Source organism: Ciconia boyciana, chromosome 1 (assembly GCF_034638445.1).
Source record: "Ciconia boyciana chromosome 1, ASM3463844v1, whole genome shotgun sequence".
Lineage (NCBI taxonomy): Eukaryota > Metazoa > Chordata > Aves > Ciconiiformes > Ciconiidae > Ciconia > Ciconia boyciana.
In genome coordinates, this window is record NC_132934.1 from 97,902,944 (window position 1) to 97,923,224 (window position 20,281).

General features: G+C 41.3%; 1 protein-coding gene across 3 annotated transcripts in view; it reads right to left on the bottom strand.

The window, feature by feature from the left end:
- The window catches only part of MYH15 (myosin heavy chain 15), a 50,106-nt gene that overhangs the window by 25,554 nt on the left and 4,271 nt on the right, over positions 1-20,281 (bottom strand). For all 3 annotated transcript variants that reach the window (XM_072884635.1, XM_072884643.1, XM_072884653.1), the window contains exons 3-19: positions 19,958-20,061; positions 19,230-19,373; positions 17,345-17,501; positions 15,800-15,827; positions 14,837-14,930; positions 13,424-13,444; positions 12,727-12,819; positions 11,342-11,405; positions 11,151-11,249; positions 9,083-9,186; positions 8,512-8,650; positions 7,799-7,917; positions 6,554-6,703; positions 5,373-5,543; positions 4,161-4,340; positions 2,732-2,864; positions 840-907 (exon numbers count right to left, since the gene is read on the bottom strand). In XM_072884635.1, the coding sequence (XP_072740736.1) occupies positions 840-907; positions 2,732-2,864; positions 4,161-4,340; positions 5,373-5,543; positions 6,554-6,703; positions 7,799-7,917; positions 8,512-8,650; positions 9,083-9,186; positions 11,151-11,249; positions 11,342-11,405; positions 12,727-12,819; positions 13,424-13,444; positions 14,837-14,930; positions 15,800-15,827; positions 17,345-17,501; positions 19,230-19,373; positions 19,958-20,061 (1,868 nt within the window). The remainder of the gene's footprint in view (positions 1-839; positions 908-2,731; positions 2,865-4,160; positions 4,341-5,372; positions 5,544-6,553; positions 6,704-7,798; positions 7,918-8,511; positions 8,651-9,082; positions 9,187-11,150; positions 11,250-11,341; positions 11,406-12,726; positions 12,820-13,423; positions 13,445-14,836; positions 14,931-15,799; positions 15,828-17,344; positions 17,502-19,229; positions 19,374-19,957; positions 20,062-20,281) is intronic.

The window sequence follows — 20,281 nt, forward strand, 5'->3', positions numbered from 1 at the left end:
ATACGCAAGTCAGGATGATAAATGAGACAACCTGAGCCAGGTACTTAGCAGCTCCCTGTGTGCTGGAAAGTGGGCTTCTATTTGTGGATTATTAGATTACTCTCTGAGTGATCCTTCAGCTATCTTTACACTTCTTCAGCAGGTAAGATACAGGTCTCGATTTCCCTTGATTTCCCTTCATGAGGAGTACCTCCAAACAAGATAAAATGACATGACTAGTGGGAGATAACTACTTCCTTCCCTACCTGAGGTTTACCTACATTACAGCTTCCTCAATGTTACCCATAAGAAATGGTACTAATGGTAAATTACAGGCTCCATTTTTCCCCAGGCATGATCCTAGCGACAGCTTCCCCCAGGAGCACATGCCAGTCCTAGTAGAAGGGAATTACTCAGGAAAAAAGAGGCTATATGCCGCTCCATTCAACAACTTTTGTTTTCCATGACTGCTCTAACCCTAGGATCCAATTACAAACAGTAATCAGACAGGGACTAGCAAATTACTTGTAATTGGTTCCTGTTCCAAAGACATGCATGAAGCTATAAGCCACAAAATAAGTGCTAAAGGTTGTTCACAACATTTTGTGGTACTTTCTCAAATAGAATAAAAACCACTTAATCTCCTGAATGCTCAGAAGATCATTTATTATAGGAATCCACATGGCCTTCACAAATGCATTTCTAATAACAGTGTATTCACTTAGCCAAGGTCAATAACCCAGGCCCTGAATCAAATTCCGATGTTGGATTTCAATTTTTTTTGTCCATTACAATCCTTAACATTCCTCTTCAATGCATTGTCTTAACTCAAACCATCAGGTGGGAAGACGTAAACAAACCTTGTGCAATGAGGACACTGTTTGAAAAGAAGCACCTTTCTTGCGTTTCTTTTCTCCACCCTGGTCAACTAAGAAAAAAATGAAATAAATAAAAATCACAATCTGTATCTCAGTAAGAGGTGCAGGCAGGGCATGGGAGGCAGACGAACTGTTCTAGTAGTACAACTTCCTTTGAATGAAAGGCATAGCTAATGACTTGATGGCTCTGATTGTTCAAATATTACACAAAAACTTCTGAACATCAAGTGTTATGTATCACAAGTTTGCAGCTCTCTGTCCATAGTCAGGATTTTTGTCAAAGACCACTGTAAGCTTTCTGGATTGCATTTGCATTTCAGATCTAGACAGAATTACTTGTTATGCAGAAAGTCCATAAATATGAATAAGGCAGAAAAATAACTTTTAACAAAATAGAGTAGTTTGTAGTTCATTAAAAAGCCTATAGGGTGAAATGATATGGAAAAACAAAAAGCTAAAGAAAAGTAATGCTTATGGAAAATTTACACTATACATTGTACTGTGTAGACACTGATTCTCGCATGTCTGCTATGCAGACACTGAACTTGTGCAAGTAACTTTTGTCTAGAATAAGCAAAATTAATATTTGTAATTTTAGATATAGTAGCTTTGCGTCCTCTGAATTTTGCTTAAAGCTTCAGAGTCAAAATCACTCAGATCCTCCAAAGGAATGCTAGTTTCTGACATGACCTTTACAAAGTTTCACAAGAGCCAAACATGACCCAAAAACGTACAGCAATTGCTGTGGCTTTCTAAACACCAGACCATTAGATCATTCCCAGGAGGTCTGGCATTCTGTCACCTGTCAACAATAGTCAGCATAAAAGGAGAAGTGAAGAGTGCAATGTGCTTGATGCAATTATCCACAGCCTTTCCCCCTTTTGAAAGTGACACTGACAAGACTGGAAGCGGCTAATCTGGACGGGCTGTTCTTTTCTCTTGACACTGAGGAAAAGCAAGGTAGCATTCTGACAGACAGGAATATCCACAGGCAAACAGGCAGTTAGTAACTTGCAAGAATTTGCTAGTGGCAGGATTTTTGTTATTTACATTCAGCTCCGTCTCTTATTCACATTATGAAGTCTGCAGCCTGCTTGCTTCCTCAGAAAGTGTCTTATGATTCATGACAACATCGTCTATAGAGATGAGGTTACTAATAAATAGGCTGTAAGTGATTGCAACTTCAGGACATAAGAGCTACATCTTTGTAATGAATGCCAGTCTTATTTACTTAAGATCAATTTTCTGGATGCTTGCTACTTGTTTTCTCACAAATAAAACAGTTCTGTGTAATGCATACAGCTTAAATACATTCTCAGACATACACTAGTCTTGTTAAACAAAAAAAACCAACAGCAACCAAAAAGGAAGATGTATTGGCAAAATCTTCTACTTTGGCCAATGTGGAACGCTGTTCAGGTACCTTCAGTATCTACTTGCCACTAATCCAACAAAATTTTCCAAAACACTGTCTTAAACTTTGTATTTCTGATTTAATTCAGGGTGGCTAGCAAGGAGGACTACAGTGTGGGAAACGAGCTGTTTTTGTTCATAGGCATTTATGTACAAAATTTTTTGTGCAACACTTGCCTGCATATCTGAGCACTTGCATGCTCAACTCCCACTGGGGTGTTCACAACACACAGATTTCCTTGCCAAAATTGCTCAGAGGTATTACGCATTCAAACTAGCTGAGTTAATGGCCTGCTTGGTATAACCGGCAAACTCCTACAGATGCTGTGCGCATCTAAATAATTAGTCACTGCCTCATTTAGCATTGAGTCAATTGCAGTTGAGAGAATTGTTTTGTTTCTTAAATTCATTCTGAAGCACACATCCCAGAAAGAAAACCCACATGAGCCGATTCTGCTTACCGCTGTCAGCACCAACGTAGCTTTCAAACAAGCTTGCCAGGAGTTTGTTGGATGATTTTTGGAAAATGCCTACCACAGTTTCATTAAGCGGGTCTTTGTTCTTCTCAAGCCACCCAATGATGTTATAGGGAACCTACAGCAAGACGTTGAAAACAAACCAGAGGTTGCAAATGTTCCCCTTCAGAGCAGCCAGTAGCTCTTTATGGTTTGCCTTGAAGTCAATGACCTTTTGTGAAGTGCTGCTCTCAGAGCAGTACCAGCCACACAGTTTTTCATCACTTCCCCTCCAATTCTCTGCTTCCTAATTCCCAAACCTCTCTTCCTAATAATTACCATCTGAATTCCGCACACCCCTTCCAAACTATCTAGCCCCTACATCTTCTCATGGACTCCATGTGGTTAGCTGTAGAGATACCATGTCATCAGTGTCCCAGAAACCCTACTAATAAGTGCTGAACTACAAAATGCACAAGTAATAATTTCACTTCACAACAGCCATGCTACACTGGAATAATCAAGATTTTCTGACCAAAATTTAATGATTAAAAATCTAACTCCTGGACTTTGCCACAGCTCTGTTTAGTGGGAAAATATGTTCCATTATTAGTACCACAAGGGGATAGAAATTCTAATTTTCTTTGCTGAATACATTAACAACTACCGATAAAGAGCAAGATGGGCATTATTTCTCTTAATAAATACAAAATTAGCTTAACGTTCAATTATAATTTGAAATTAACTGCATCAGGTAGGTTCCAGCTCTGCTGTGCTGGGTCTTCATATCAACTCTAGTTTGATAAAAAATTTCCTGTGTCCCTCTCAAATTCTTTCTGCCCATCTGGTCTGAAAACAGAGCTTTGAAACTGGTCAAGTTTTGGCTCAGGTATCACAGTACTGGATTGTATTCCCATTCACCCCACCATGAAGGTTAGCTAAACCTTCACAGCAGAATTAACCACATTTGCCTTGGCTACTTTGACACACCGGTCCTAACGTGAGTAAAAAATGATGTCAAATATCCCTTTTTTTTTTTTTAAACATCCCTGAAGTTAGGCAGAAATTACTCAGTTCATTTGTACAGGGAACCAAGATGGAAAGTTAGATGCTGCTGCTGTTTAATCACTAGTCTGAATCTGATTACAGGAAAAGTGATAAAGGCAAAGCAAGGCATATTTTCAGCAAAAGCACTATCTGCCTTCCTCAGTTTGTTTCATTTTATTTGTGTATCCAAGGGCCAGATGTCTTGGAATCTGGTAGCATCTTACTGTGTTGCAATACTCATGCAGAGAGAATAGGTGTCTGCTTTTACTCCTCACTGTTCCTTTCTTCCCCTCTTCATCCTTCCCACCCTCCGTTGTTGTGGGCTATGGGCCAAACCCCACCTGGAAGACCTCTAACACAAAGTCTACCTGCCAGCAGAGGAACTTACTGCACCAGCATAATGAAGAAGTTCAAAGTGAGCTTCATATTTCCTTTTCTTATCAGGCCTGGGCTTCTGTAAGTTAGGTGACTTGCCAAGATGATTGTCGTAGAGTTTGGCTTTGAATGTCATATCTGTAGCTTTTGGGAACATACATTCCTCTTCAAGGATAGACAGGATTCCCAGTGGCTGTGGATTTAAGAACATCTTTGTTGGAAAATGCTTAGGCTGCCTGCTTTCAGTAGCTGTGCAGCCTTTAAGTTTGATTTGATGGAATTTTAAGCCTGCAAAATTTCTTCTCATACTGAGGAGGAGGACTTTGACTATTCTGTTAAAATAGTAACCACGCCTTTGACTATTCAGTATGTAAATTCTGCCTTAGGAGACTTTATGATGACTTACAGAAAGGGTTTGATTTACCTTTCAAGGCAGTTGGACCAACTAGCATTTTATTATTTGTGTCTCAGGAAAAGATGAACTAACTTCCTAGCACTGGACAGGTTGTTTGAGGGACAAGGATCATGTGCAGATATCCTACCCCTGGAGAAGAAAGTGATCAAGTAGAAGAGCACTTAATAGTCAGCCTTTCTACTCCAGCTGTTCCAAATGTCCTGCTAATGCAAGACTCAAAATTTTGTTTTTCCTCACAGATCAGCAGGGTTAGATGCCATGCTATAAGAGATGGCAGAAAGATGGATACAGCAAAGGACAGCTGCCCCACCAGGATCACATTATACTCACAAAGAAAAGAAAAGGAAAGGCATATCCCATGCTGGGGAAGTGGTGAGAGGGAACATGTAATGTAAGAAACAGGAGCCTCACGGGGAGAGCTACAGGGCATGTGACTGAAACATAGCCTTTGCCCTGAAAAGCTGACAAGTAAGTTTGATGTTAAGCATATGTGGAACAAAGTAAATGGAAGAACAGTAGGGACAGAGAAAGACAAAAGTAAAAACCAAGGAAGATTATACAGCCATACAAATTAACGGTTACAGCTTGTGGCTACTGTCGGCTCTGTAAGGCAAACTTACGGAGGTCAAGCCAAGTAGCCACAAATGCCGCAAATATTTATTTTCCTTTGATTCTGTATTGCATGTAGGAAGGCAAGAAACTTGTCCTGCTGTTTATCCTACTCTCTTCACTGGGACTTGAGGACATCTCCACGGGAGCATCATAAATAAAACCAATTCAGTAAATACACCTTAGCACTCCTGGACATACCTTCTCAATTAGATCAATGCAGGCCTGCAGGTCCATGCCAAAATCAATGAATATCCATTCAATGCCTTCCTTCTTATACTCTTCTTGCTCCAGGACAAACATGTGATGATTGAAAAACTGTTGCAGTTTCTCATTAGTGTAATTGATGCAGAGTTGCTCAAAGCTGTTAAACTGCAGGAGATAAAAGAAGAAGCATTTGCACCACAGTTAACTATGGTAAGGGCTTGGTGGAACAGCAAGAAGGAAACTGTTTACATCTAAAACCTTCTAAACAGTAACTGGTTGAGAAACTGCTGAGCATAACACTGAAGGCAAAGGAGGGGGGACTTCAGTAGCAGGCTGCTGACTGCCTCATTTGGTGTCCTCCAGAGTGTGAGGATGCCCAGATTTGTTCAGGTCTCTCAAAATGCATGTGCCTTTCCTTCAGCAGCATGCCACACCAGTCCTGTAAAGCAGAGCCAATGTGCTCTTTGCTCTGCTGCCTATGGAGAGCAGCATGTAGCAGCAACAGCATTAAGCACTTATCTTCAGGAATGGATTCTGAGAAACAGAACTTGTGACGTGCTTTTCTCACATACACTTGTTTACATCAATGATATAATCACAGAACAGCCCAGGTTGGAAGGGATCTCAAAAGATCATCTGGCCCAGCCTTTAGTGGGAGAGGGAGCCTAGATGAGACTGTTTAGCACCCTGTCCAACTGCATCTTGAAAACCTCCAGCGATGGGGGCTCTACCAAGTCCCGGGGAGGTTGTTCCAGCGAATGATTGTTCTCACTGTAAAAAATGTCTTTCTTACATCGAGACGAAGATATATCTCTTGTATTGAGATACAAAGAGGAAGAAATATCATACCCAATAAAAGATGCTTTCTCTCAAAGAGAAGGAGTGGGAACGATACATCTCCTAAAACACAGCCCAAAGCATGTGAGATGTCATCTTTCCTAAAGGTTGCCACCCTCTTCCTCCCTAGGAACTATCAGCATGTCCAGCTGTGCTAAATGCTGAGTGTTTTCTACATCTATTTATGGAAAAATGTTGTAAAATCATATACACTATTTGCTGTACAACTTTCTCAGCACTTTGCCTTCTGTTCATTTAAAAAAAGAAATACCCACCCAAGAGCTGTTGCTTGCTATCTTTTATGACCTTCCACCAAGTCCTCATACATTAATACTCACATCAAAGATTTCAAAGCCGGCAATATCCAGGACTCCAATGAAGAACTGTCTTGGCAGCTTAGTATCCAAGGTCTTGTTGATACGGACCACCAGCCATTTGAACATTCGATCATACACTGCCTTAGATAAGGCTCCAACAGCATACAAAACCTAAAATACATGTTTCAAAATACCACTGTGTGGAATAGAATTCACTGTGGAACACAAGGATTTCAGTGCAGTAGCCTATTTCAATCCTTACTTATGGCTTAAATGAAATTTCACAATGGTTCTTATAAACACCAAGGCATACTTAATACAATACACAGCTTCTCCCATTATCTATGCTGACTTTTCTTCAAGTTGTTGTTATGTATATGTACGTATACTAACACGTACATAAAGTGCTAGTAAAGCACCTCTTGGGGAAAAAGCTGGACAGCAAGTTGCAAATATTTTAATCCCTTACATTGCTGTGGAAGTTAGGTACCAGAAAGCTCACAGGCCGGATGCCAGCCATGATGTCCAGAGCTACTGCCAGAATAGGAGAGGTCTGTGCTGAAGTTGCTCATTGCCATTTGCTTCTAAGTTTTGAAGGATGCTATGGCATAAGCAGGCAATGGGAAAAGTCTGTCAAAGGTCTCTTCTTTAGCCTATGTGCAACTGCACCGATAGGATAGACCTCTCTCTAGCAGTTTTCTCATTTCTGAGCCTGTACCACAGCCTGTCTTCAAACAAAAACTTTCATTGTAACCAAAATGCTGCAGCATCTTCTACAGTACTGGTACAGCTGCAGCAGTGCTAACCCAAGGACTTTTGTTTCCTAAATTAAGAGATACCTTTAAGTGGATATTGCCTTTAGCTGATTGAGGTCACACAAAGCTTAAAATTACATGAATAATGAATGAGTGATGAGTGAATAAATAATCCATGGCTCAACTCTTCTAGGTAACTATTCTCATCCACAATTAGATATCAATCCCCACGTGGTTTTACTGCACCTGGTTTCCTTGAGTGGCTGCTACTAAGACATCAGAAAAGCAGTCCTGTCACAGGCAGTGCCGGCCACTGTTCCTTTGTCAGTCTCTTTACCAGTTTCCTGCACTTTCACTGTCTATTCCCCCAAGTTTGGGGATATAAAATGAGAACAGGTACTAGAGGTACATGTTAATATTTCCAGCAGCTGTCTGTCTCTCTGAGATGTTATGGATGAATCATCAAGGCTTGCAGGACAGGTATCCCAATACCCTGAAAGCTTCTCCTTACCTGTTCAACACTTTGACCTTTGGTCACATACTCGTTGCCAACTTTCACTCTAGGGTGCAACAACCCCTTAACCAAATCGGAGGAGTTGATTCCCATTAGGTAGGCAGCTTTGTCAGCACCTGATCAAGAGAAACAAGGTTTCAGCTGGCTTTGAACTTCTACATGGAAACATGCCTAGCCAAGAAAAAAATATTAAGTACATCCACTTCCAAAGAGAAACTGGATAAAGACCTTGCTCTTTTAATGATTTGTGTTAGGTGTGCCTGTACTCTCCCTTGTGGTAGAGAAGGTCATCTGGCTACCTTAGACCCCAATTGCTGCAAGAATCACACTTGAGAAGCTCTTCAGGTATAGGGAAAAGAACATATCTCCACACTGGTTATAGACAGTTTCAGGTGTGAGAGGAAGTAAAGAAGCAAGACCTGAAGACATGGAAGAGAAAGCTAAGGCAACAACTTTTTACAACCATTTTGTTCCAATAGTCACAAAAATGGAATTTCATTGGGTTACTCTGACTGTGTCTATTCACCTTCTACTAAGTAAGGTTACCCTCCACTGAACAAGCCACTGCTACAAATAAAGCACAGCGCTCTTGGCTGAGCAGGAGCTACATTGTGCAAGATCAAAGCAAACAGGTTGCTTCTTCCTCAACACAGTGCATGATACATGCCAGACTTTTGAAGGTAAGGAGTAATTTTAGGTGTTATTCTTACTTTCAGTGCCATCAGCCTCTGCCTGCTCTTCTCTGGGTCTTTGTTTGAATTTCATGTTCCCAAAGTGCATGATGGCGCCTGTGAGCTTGTAGGCACCAGACTTCTCATCGGGCACAAATCCCAAGATGTCCATAGCTTGCTGTGAAAAGGAAATACAGATATTTTGTTACTTCCCTATTCAAAAGCAATGGCATTTTGCAGCCCTGCAATTTACCTTTGCATGATAGATATTACTAATCTGTCAAGGGTTGTTATCTCACAAAGCAGACACTGGAACACCCTGAAGACCCGGCTGTGGCTGGGGAGCAGGAGGAGAGCTCCCTTTATCTAGCATTTTATATATCAAAATAAGAACATTATGCCCGTGGGCATTACACAGAGCAAGGCCAGATTCAAAAGTATAATAGTTTATCAGGCCTCATGCTTCGTAGTATGAATGCGATTAAGATCCCTCTTCTGCTTTCACTTTAGTCCGATAATTTCAGGGACAGAAGTTAGGCTCCTGCCAGCACTTTTCCTCCCCACATGCACCTAATCTATGAAGCACAAAGTCAAATCAATACAGGCTTACATCCGTTGCCATCAATTCTTCTCCATCATCCAAGTTGTCCACTGTAACTACTCCTTGTGAGCAAAAGTGGTAGTCGTATGGGTTGGTAGATACCAGTAGCATATCTGTAAAAAACTGCCAAGGTTAAAACTGCCATCCATTCAGGATATCCCTGATCCCTGATATCCCAAAAATGGAGATCGAAAGATCAACTCTGACATACATTTGTCTCTGCACAACTGTGTATAAAGTTGTTTTCTGGGTTTTTTTACAACTGCAGGGCAGCAACCAGCTCTCTCACCCTACTATTCCAGTCTGAAGACCAAGATTTAGAGAAAGCATGAATAAAAAGCATATGGGTGTACTGGATACACATCTATTAAGCATGTTTTGCAGTATACTGAGTTCATCATTTCCCATATAGCCCTACTTTCTGCCTTGTGTGCCTGTAGGGGTAAAAATCTTGTCTAAGTACAGAGGAGAAAAAGATTTTAGTATGATCCAAGACAGGGACAATGGGCATGGTTCCCATCTTTTACAACAGACTCACAAAATAGCGACTTCCAGGACTCTGTGTTGAAGGCACTTGGCTCTTGATGAAAAAAAGTCTGCATATGGCACTCTCTTTCTCTCCTCATTCCTTTTCCTTCACACCAAAACCCAAAAATATAGAGTTGTTTTCTAGAAAGCTAGCTGGCTCCAAAACTACAGGGAGAGTCCTGCTTCCCTAAATCAACAGAAGGTTTCACCCACATTCAGCAGACCCAGGTTTGGTCTAGACTTCAATCTTTTATATACATACACACATACCTACATGTCTAAATATGTATGTATGTAAATATATATATGTCTATCAATATATGTGTATATAAAATCACATTCTCTATAAGTCTGACTTTCTTTGCTATGTAGTCATTATGTTATGTATTCATTTATCTACATTTATACTTCTCTACATTTATACTTCTCTATATTTTTACTTCTCTATATTTAGATATGTATGTGTTTATATGCAAACACATATATTTCTTGTCTACAAAACAGAAGTCCCCATTGGTTTCAGCCTCTTCAGGAGCCTGCAGACATGCTGCTGCTGGCCAGAAAGGTGTGTGCTATTGTAGGGTATACAGACAGACAGTTTATGAGAAAGAGCATTTTTTCCCAGCACAGGGATTCACACAGTAATCTCAGTGCAATGCTTCCTTGAAATCTTTCCTGTAATCATCATTAATTAGGCCACGTGAAAGCTAAGAGGGTTAGGGACTTGACCACGCACTGTCAGGATAATAAGACTTCAAGACAGATTATGATTGGAATGGCTTAGTAGGAGTTTAGTGGAGCAATAAAGTGACTTCAATTTATTTTATAAAATGTGTTCCTTCAGAGCACAAATTAAAGTCAGCAAACCACCTCACTTAAATAACTAGTGAAGGTTTTATTCAAAGCATTAGGAAATGGGAGCAGAGAGACCTCATCTGCTCTCTGCTCTTCTCCAGCAGGTCTGTGGGACCACTTTCAGCCAGGGGAAGCTTGAAAGGGGTAATCGCCACATAATCAGCAGCACACAGCTTTGCATATTCTCTCTTGCTACATAACATGCTAGGATGCCAGTTTTGGCATGTGGGGCAGAAAGAGGAAACTAGCTTTTCTTCATGGACCTATAAGTAAATCTCCTCATATGTGAAAATCTGGATAATTAAAGTTTTATCAGCACAAATGCTTTTGGAGGCGTAGCATTTTCCAGATGTTTTGAGACCTTGGACCTGCCACACAAATTCAGTGTGACATTTTTTGCCTTTATAATGCTACGTTTTATAAGTCCTGTCTGAGTCTCATTTCCTTTAGACTAATCTGTAATATCACTTCACTTTATAGGGTACCTGCATCAGTATATCACAGAAAAATGGTCTCTGTTGCTGCCATTGGAACAGCATCTTTTAAAGAGTGTATTTGACAGTGGAAGTTCAGTTTCACCAAATGGAAGTGTAAGGGCCTTCTGCACATGGGTTTGCCCCCTGCCCCCTCCTCAGCCACCGTCTATTCAGCTGAAGGTTGGTTCTTCAAAGCTGTGGATCTATGTAATGCTTACCCAGTAACTCTGGTTTCTTTCCTGACAGGATTTGGTAGAAGATGTGATAGTCTCTTTCGCCTGGTTGCTGGAAAATCACTCGGGATTTCTCCAATAAATCTAGTCGCACAAAGGAAAATTCAGTGAGAAAGGCTCTCCAAGCTTTCAGATGAGCAATTGTATTTTTTAAAAGGAGAGAGTTTGCTGCTTACAAATCTCAATATCAGCAGATGACAGCTTGCCTGTGGTTCCAAAATGGATTCGGATAAATTTACCCTAATTCACACAGAAGAATATTCTAATTAGTGCATATAGTATACACAGAGGGAAACAAAGGATGCTGCTTGAAGGCAATCATTTGGCCCATAGAATCAGTTTATGCTAACTCCTTGGCTTTGCACAGGCAGATTTTCAATAAGAAATATCAAACAATTATACTACACTTTTCCAACCCTAGATCTGTATGTACAGCTATGTAATCAGCTTGTGGGGAAAGGATAACAGTGTACATATCTGCCAGGCTGAGATACGGGAATGCACGTAGCTTCCAGTTTCATGAGGCAGGTTTACTGTAATGCAGGACTCAGAGCAATAAGCCTGGGCATAAGACACACAGGCTCCTTTTTTGACGACTCCTCCTTTGCAGTCCTAACGTATGCAACTACTTATGTCAGAAGGGTGCTGTGATTTTACACTGCTTTGCCCATTAAATTTGCATATTCATCCCCAAAAATGCATTAAAATTGAGTAGTTTTCATTTAATTTATCATATTCAAACACATCAACTTTTTTAATTAATTAATTTATGTTCCAGCGGACAAACTCCTTATACAATTGCGTAGCTTTCCACAGATGCTTACAACCTCTGACCCTCTCCACCCCTTTGAATTTTATTTTTAATTGGATTTGTTAGGGAAGCATGGACTACGAACTCGGGCAGTCAGCCTCATGCCATTCCATTTGGACCTCTGAGCCAATGTCAACCAGAGGTGGCAGAGGCAGAGCTCCCGAGGGGATTGCTCTCCTGCAAGCCTAATGGAAATGAGGAGAGGCCCAAGGTCATGTCAGCACTGAGGGACAAGCAGGAGCAGCTTACTCAGCCAAAAAGGTAGATGGTATGGATCAAAGGTAGGAGTCCTGCTGCATGTGTGGCTCTACCGAGGGGGAAGATGTGGGAGGGAGCAGGGACTGTGGTGTATTTCTGACACTTAGTGACAAAGTAGAGCTATCATAGGGAGAGGGAATGACTTAGGCTAGTGGAAAACATGGTAGGAGAATAAGGCTATGCAGCAGAGGCAGTGCTGGGGAAGATCTGCCATTGCTGTTCAAAGGGCCTCATAAAGCTAGGCTTTGCTTGTCTCCTGATCATGTACAGTTTAAACAGTTATTCAGGGTGGATCTTTCTTTGTTTCTTTTTATCTTTAACATTCCAGTAGTTTTTCCTGGTTAGATCCTACTTTGTTATTCTTCCACTGTGTGGAAATCCAACCATTTTAGTGGACATAATGAGAAGCAGCTTATGAAGGGGATTATTACAGAGATGTTATTAACTGGCCATTGTTGAAGAGGACATCATTACATTATGTTACAGACTTACAAAACGTGAGGAGTTGTCATTTCTTAGGGTTTTGGCATTTCCAAAAGCTTCTAGGGCTGGGTTTGCTTGAATGATTTGATCCTCCAAGGTTCCCTAGAAATCAATGTTGAAATACTATTGAGAAACCTACAGGCCACAAACTCAGCTGTCAACTATAAGTCAGCCATGCATTCACTTATAGAGAGAAGTCTCCATAGCAAAGTGATTGAGCTCCACCCTAGGGGTGGCACAATGTGAATGGCATAACAGCAAGATTATCAGTCAATTATGAGTGCTTAAAAGGCCTCAAACATTCTGCTGCTCCCTGCTGTTTTGGCTTTGTAGAGTTGATATTTTATGCCATCTGCATACGAAAGAAATCACCATATCTTCCCATGTACTGTGAAGCATGGGGGGACGTCTAAGTGAATGTGTGTAGGAGAGGGTCTATTGAAGACAGTGACAAGCACTAAAATACATTAGATTTGAAAGCATTCAGAGCTCGTAATATTTGGGATTTTTGGAGATGAGTAAAGCGTTAACTGTCACTCGCACAAACTTCAGTTTGCTGAAGCAAACTACTTTAACTGCCTGGGCTCCAGGGATCCTTCACTGGGGGAACCATGCAAACTGAAATGCTGAAGGTCATGACATGGACTGACAGAGCCCAGTACCATTTTCACACGGAAAAGAGAAAATAGCAAAGCTGATGACTTACCCCAGTTTTGGTAGCTGGTTGCTGTCAAAAGAGGAACACAATGGAGAAAAAAAAGAAGAGAGAATGTGAGTACTAACATGAGGGACATCACAAAAGATAAAGATAAGCAAGGTTAGATGTCTAGTGGTCACCAACACATCAGCAGGACTTTTTGAAGCCTTCCTTCAAAAACCACATGCGACTGTTACTTTGCATTCACCATACATCACAAAATAGCCAAGTGCTGTTCCTGCCTAGCTTGTTTTTTTTAACCTCTGCTCCAAACATCTACGTGGTTTTGCTCTGGAGATGTTGCACAATGAACCAAAAGGCTAACTAACTGGACAGAGAAAAGATACTGGTGCTAGGTGATAAGAATAAAAGGATGTAAATGCAAACAGACACGTTTTAGACAATTAGATTGTGTTGCACTTGAACTCTTGGATTATTTGAAAAAAAGGGGTGATGATAATGACAATAAAATGTGAGCTGAGCTGATAAATTACATGGAATATCTTCCAGCTGCAATATCTGCTATTTTCACAATTGTTCCATGAGCACACCAGATTTCAGACACCAATATGAGCACTAACCTCATTGCACACAGAAAGCTGGCTCTGGACCACTCAATCATTTGTTAAGAGAGCATTCCAGGCCTCAGATGAATCTATATTAGATTTTGGTGATGTGAGTTATGTGTACAGAATCCAAGCCTGGCTGAGATTTTGGCCTTATAAATACAGTTCATAGGAATCAGTTAATTCACCACGAAAGAGCATTGAGCCTTCAAGTGCAATGAAGCTCACAGTGAATAAGCTCATAGCAACACAAGATAAGAAGCAGCATGAATACAGTATTCACTGTAACCTTAGAGAGCATTTATAAGCAGAACAGCACTTATCCAAAGAGAGATACAGAAAAGCTGATTGGAAAAAATCTTTTGTCAAAACATTCCTTTTTTGTGGACAAAAAAGCTTTCAACAAAACAGACATTTTGATGAGAAATTATAATCCTAGTCCTTTTGAAGACTATTTTCCATGTGGAAAAAACCCCCCAAATTTCTTAATCTTCACAGTCTCCCATCTTTTGACCAGCTTTAACACAATCAGAAACATATTTAACACACATGAAAACTAAAACTCCTAGAAAAAAGCAGCAGCAACAAGCAGCTGTTCAGAACCAGGAGTGGTTTTTCTGCTCTGTCCGGAGCATGGCAAGTTCAGGTGAGCATTGCCTTTCTACCTGCAGAACAGCATGCTCTCAGTAATGCCATGTAGAAGCATCAGTATCTTTACCCAACAGTTTCTTTTCTTAACCATGCCTATTGAGGTCTAGCACATGGTCTAGTGTTCGGGATGCAGACGTGTGAGGTTAGTTGTACACAACAGAAAAACCTTGGGAGTCTGAAATGAAACAGCCACCAGCAGACTTACGCTCTTTTTACCAGGTTCACCCAGGGCTGCCACTGTGGCAAAGTACTGGATGACGCGTTTTGTGTTGACAGTCTTGCCAGCACCGGATTCTCCGCTAAAGGAAGGAGGAAGATAACATAGGCTTTGCTCAAACAGCTGTAATGCATCCTTTCACCCTCCTGTCCTGCCAGCTCCTCCCCGCACACAGGCTGTTCTCAGAATCACTGACTGATTTCTGCAGCTTGTTGTTCGGCCGTTTCAGTGGAAATCACATCAAATTGACTGAATGAAGAGTTGAATGCCTACGATAGCAGCAACTAATTCTTCACGTGACTGGGCTCAGAAATCTAGTACAAACCCACACTACACTGAGCTTCCTTTAAGGGCATGAAGTTTTATTACAAACATCCAGATTGAGGATCTGAGATATACCTATATACAGCTAATGAGTTAGAAAACGTACAGAAAAGCTGCAGTAATTTGCCAGCATTATCCTGGAGCACATGTGTAGAGAGACACCCAACTCTCCATCTTTCATGCTTGCCAGTAAATGATGTGCTTCTTCTTTTCTGCCTCAGTCATCTCCCTCCCTTTAGATGTGTCTACACAATATTCTTAAATATAATTTGCAGTAATTTGCACATTGAAAAGAAGGAGTCTTCTGTGTCCAAAGAGGGCAGCCAAGCAAGGCTAACCCTGGAAGAATCTTCTTTAACTGCCTGCTGAGTTGTTTTCATGCTTACTTGGAATGAACACCAGACAGGGATCAGAAATGGGCCAGCCTCCATCAAACCCTAGCTACTCCTTTCCCATGGGGCTCAAGGCAGCCATCAGATGGCCAAATTGCCAGTTACTTGGCTTGGATCAAGTTCCAGGCAATTTAGCTGAGCTTTCATGGGTCAACTTGTGTTTCAGTAGGATTTTTTTTCTTCTAAGTTTTTTGCAGCAACAGAGTCTCAAATCAGTCGAAAAAGAAGCACTTACGTGATCAGCATAGACTGATTCTCCCGATCTGTGGACGGGCGGGGGGGGGGAGAAAAAGAGACAAACTTAATAGACTGTACAAATTGCTTGTTATAATTGCAAATGAGTACCAACTATTGCAGAATCAGTCCTGCAAGGACAGGAGAGAATCACATGAAGCAGAGATGGAAAGATAAAAACTAGTATCACCCAGTCTGACCTCCAGCAGTGCAAGTTCTAGCCCTGCCCTAAATCCTCCTCTCATGTTTTGTTCAAGTTGGTATTAAAGACTTGTCAGTCCTGCATGTTCCCCCTGTGTCTGGGAAACTATAATAAAGAAGTAATTTCCTGTCATCAAAATGTTTTTTTTTCTTACTCCTGACATTATTCCTTTTCTTACTCCTTACATCTTTGCTCACATCTGACCCTTCTGCTCCTGCAATACTAGACCAACCCAAGTAATTTTGCTGTTTGTTCACAGGCCGTTCCTTACTATGCATATGGACTCTTCTTCAGTTGGCCATGCTGCTGGAATGAAGTTTTATAGTGTCCCTGCTGTTAATGGCCTGACCAGAAATAAGCATTTATTAGAACACTTTGCAACCTTAATGTATTATTAACCAAGTTCAGCAAATGCTAAATCATAGCAGCTTCCCAAGCCATTGAGCCTAAATTCCTCTTTTCTTTTTTAATTCCAGTCATCATGACAGGCTACATATTGGGCAGCCTGGCCATATTTCACCCTTATCTGATAAAAGAGCATCTCTTTGCAGCCACACACGCATCCCCTCTGCCCAACGCCTTCTGTCCCCTCACAGCTGGGGCACTTTCGATTTTATTAAAACCAGGTGACAGCAGGATGTGTTCCCACCAAGGCTCTCTGGGATTTACCCTGCTGCCTCACAGGACCTCGTGTGAGCACTTCACTGCTGCCCTCTGCTGATAAACTCTTTTTTTCCAGTAACTTGAGGGTCAGGGCGAGAAAATTTCACAGGAAAATCTGGAGTTTGTTGCCGCAGGGTTGGCGCCCAGACCCACAGCAGTCAGCATAACACTGACCCACGGCAGGTTCGTGCAAGCGATGTGCGCACGGCACCCTAGGTAGCTGGCCTTCGCTAACCCTTGAATGCATACATCTTAAGCATTAGAATACTGAGCATAAACTGCCAGTAAATTTATTTGTGAGGTCGGGAAAATACTTACAGACCTTTGGGGCATGGCCCCATTTCTGTTACAAACTGATGGATTCACCCAGTTCAGACAGCTAAATTTGTGCACCTTACAGCTAATCCATATACAGAGCTTACTGTTACCAGAAATACCACAGGGACAGTTTTAAAAAAAATTACCACAGGGGAGTTTAAAAAAATAATAATAATTAAAAAAAATATATATATCTACCTTTCTCTCTCTAAAAAATTGACACAGACTGCCAAGGCCCTGTTGCTTGTAGAGTATTTGCACATTTGTTGCACAATGCAAAAGCTCTCACAAACTTCCATTCGGTACCAATCACGTCAGCTGAATAAAGTGAAACCGAACTTGAAAGCAAACAGTGCCACTTACTACGCAGCATGTCGTGGTAAGCGTTGTCAGCAATGGAGAAGATGTGGGGAGGAGCCTCCGAGCGCCTCTTGCCTTTGTATGCAGCAACGACCTCCGACTTGTAGACAGGCAACCACTTGTAGGGATTTATAGTCACACAGAATAAACCAGAATAGGTCTAGAGAGGAACACAAAACAAGAGTGAAAAAAAAACGCTCAAGGAATAAGGAAAAAAGTCTTAGTTAACCAAGCAGAACCTGATGTTGCCAGCTTCTGATTTTAATTTGAATTCTGACTTGAATTTCTGCCTTTGATCTGAATTTCTAAAGCTACTGGGCTGCTAAGTGACTTCCTATTGGCAATTGATATAAAAACTACAGATATTAAACAGTTTTCCAAAGGGGGAAAAGTATTTTCAAGATGACAACCAGAAACAGAAACAGCCCCTTCAGCAAAACAAAGGAGCAGCAGATAGATCTAAGTCTGATTTCCTACCTTGCTACCCCACAAGTGTTGTTTCCTCTTGAAAACAGTTGTTACGAAGGAAAGAAAAGTTATAGCTTTCCTGTTCGAACTCCATTCTTAGGAGGAGAAACAGACTCCCATTATTAATTTGATGTGAGTACCTTGGGGCAATTTCTGGTGGGTGTTCAGAGAGAAAACAACTTCATAGTGTTATTCCCCAAAGCTGTGGAGCTTTTTTCAGCTTTTGGAGAAACACAGTTGGTAAAAATCTATCTTTATAGTCGCTCTTTGGGCTATCTACATCAGTTAGCTGCGGCCTGGTTGTTCTGAGGAAGAATGAATTTTCACTTGTAACCCCAGGGTATTGGTGTTAGCTGGTAACTTTTCAGGTACTTAGATCAGGTTGAAGCAAAAATCTTCAAAGAAACCCAGTCGTTATATGGGCACAAGAACTATGTGCACATAGATTAATGAGCCCAATTACATTCTAAAAGTTTCAGGTGAAATCCAGGTGTCTTCCCCTAAAAATAGCATTAGGACCTGCTCCAGAATGGCCTTGGCATGAGTCCTCAGTCCTATTTTCTACAAGGAAAAGAAAAACCCCAACCAGTAAATGGATTAAGGTAAAATGACAAATTTAATTTTCTACCTATACTGATCTGCAACCGAAGCTATGCTTTAGGCCATACATGTCTATACAGGGGTTATTAGAGAAATGCAGAAAATGTTTAACAATCAGAATTTAAATGGGAAAAAGTTGGATTTGCTCCTCTGATGAACACCAAAAACCAGAACAGGGACTGGCTAGAAAATCTATAGATTCCCCTTGACTGATTTCAGACACAACTGAATGCAGCAAACTGAGAGCAAAAGTTTGGCCTCTTAAAATTAGATGCTACTGAAGCTTGTTCTGGTGCTGACAGAAATTGTGTTAACGATGTCATGGGGAAGATACAGAGCAAGGGAAAAGGCCAGAGTGAAACAAGACAGATGTCAGCACTGAAAATGAAGGGAATAAAATGACTGAACTAAAGATAGAAAGGCTCATACTTAAAAAAGTTATGTGTGTGCTCTAAGCTTGAGGCATTGTTTCTTAACAAGGAAATCTCCATGGCTGGCATTGACATGGATTAATATTAGGAGAGGAAAAATAAACTAGGTCTCCCCAATGCCTTGATTGCTGAAAATGTGTCCCATGACAACCCTCTCCTAGGCAAGCAAGCAAAACCAAAGAACTAGACACCATCTTATTCATTCAGTTTTGTCTGTCTGTATTCAGACACAAGCCAGCTCTTAGCAACTTCTTTCCTGAAAAGATGAGCAAGACCCTCAGTTTTGTGACTTATCAAAGTTGTACACTGAATATGAAGAACACATGTTCAAACATGAAATCTGCACTTGAAATGCAGATTTCTAAATATACCCTTGTAATGACCCTTACATAGATCATCCAGTTGCTGTAGCGCTTTCTCAGATTGTACAACACAGACGCCTCATTCAGATGGGTCAGCATAGCCATGTCCTCGATCATGTCAAATTTGGGAGGGTTCATTGGCTGCACGTCATCTTCTTTTATAGTCATGGTCTGCAAAGACAAATAAGTACAGCAACACTGGAAAGCACTGGGATTTTTTGTTGCTTCACACACCTTATAGGAGAATATATGAATATATATTATATAGGATATATATATATTCTTATAGGAGAATATATATATCTTTTTTTTCCCCTGCAGAGGGAAGTCCTTCAGCTCAAACCCAGCCTATGTACGTAACACTGTTTGTTTTCACAGCTATCAGAAGACTGGGGGAAGGCCGAGATGATCAAAGTAAGGAGCGCGGTGGTATGGCTGTGAAAGGAGCCATGGCATTTAGCTACAGCCTGGGCTTTTACCTCTGGGGTCCAAACCAGAACTGGCTGATTGCACACCTCTGCTCACAGACTGCCCGCTGCTGTGCGGAGGCTGATGCTCGCTGACCCACCACCGCAACGCTGTTTCTCCCTTGGTGGTTTTTCATGTGTCGTTCTGATATGGCACCAGTTACTGGGGCTTCCCATTCGCAGCCCATTTCATGAAACAGGCAACTGAACTTAAACCGGGACAGGTAATTTCTGGAGCTTGCTGCCCTGGCCTTGTTAGTCATGGATCACTCAAAACCAGTTTTGTACCTTTCCCTCTGTCGTCTCCACGGTCACTTTGCCACCGCTGGTTTCTGTAATTTCAGCTTCAACGTAAGCCTTCTTTTCATCGGGAACCCAACATTTCTTCTTCCCTGTGAAATTAAGGAGACCGAGGGTTCACAGCCTTGCGTCAAACAGTAACACCACGCCTAACTAAGTGAAATTGCTGGGTTACTTTTTCTGCACAAGCGACACAAAACCTCTGGGACCGCAGCAGACCGGCAGTGCTGGGGAGCTGCCTGCCAAAGCAGAAGGCATAGAGCTCCCAAATGTTGTCTCCCCTTTGAAACTACCACTTGGCTTCCTCTAGAT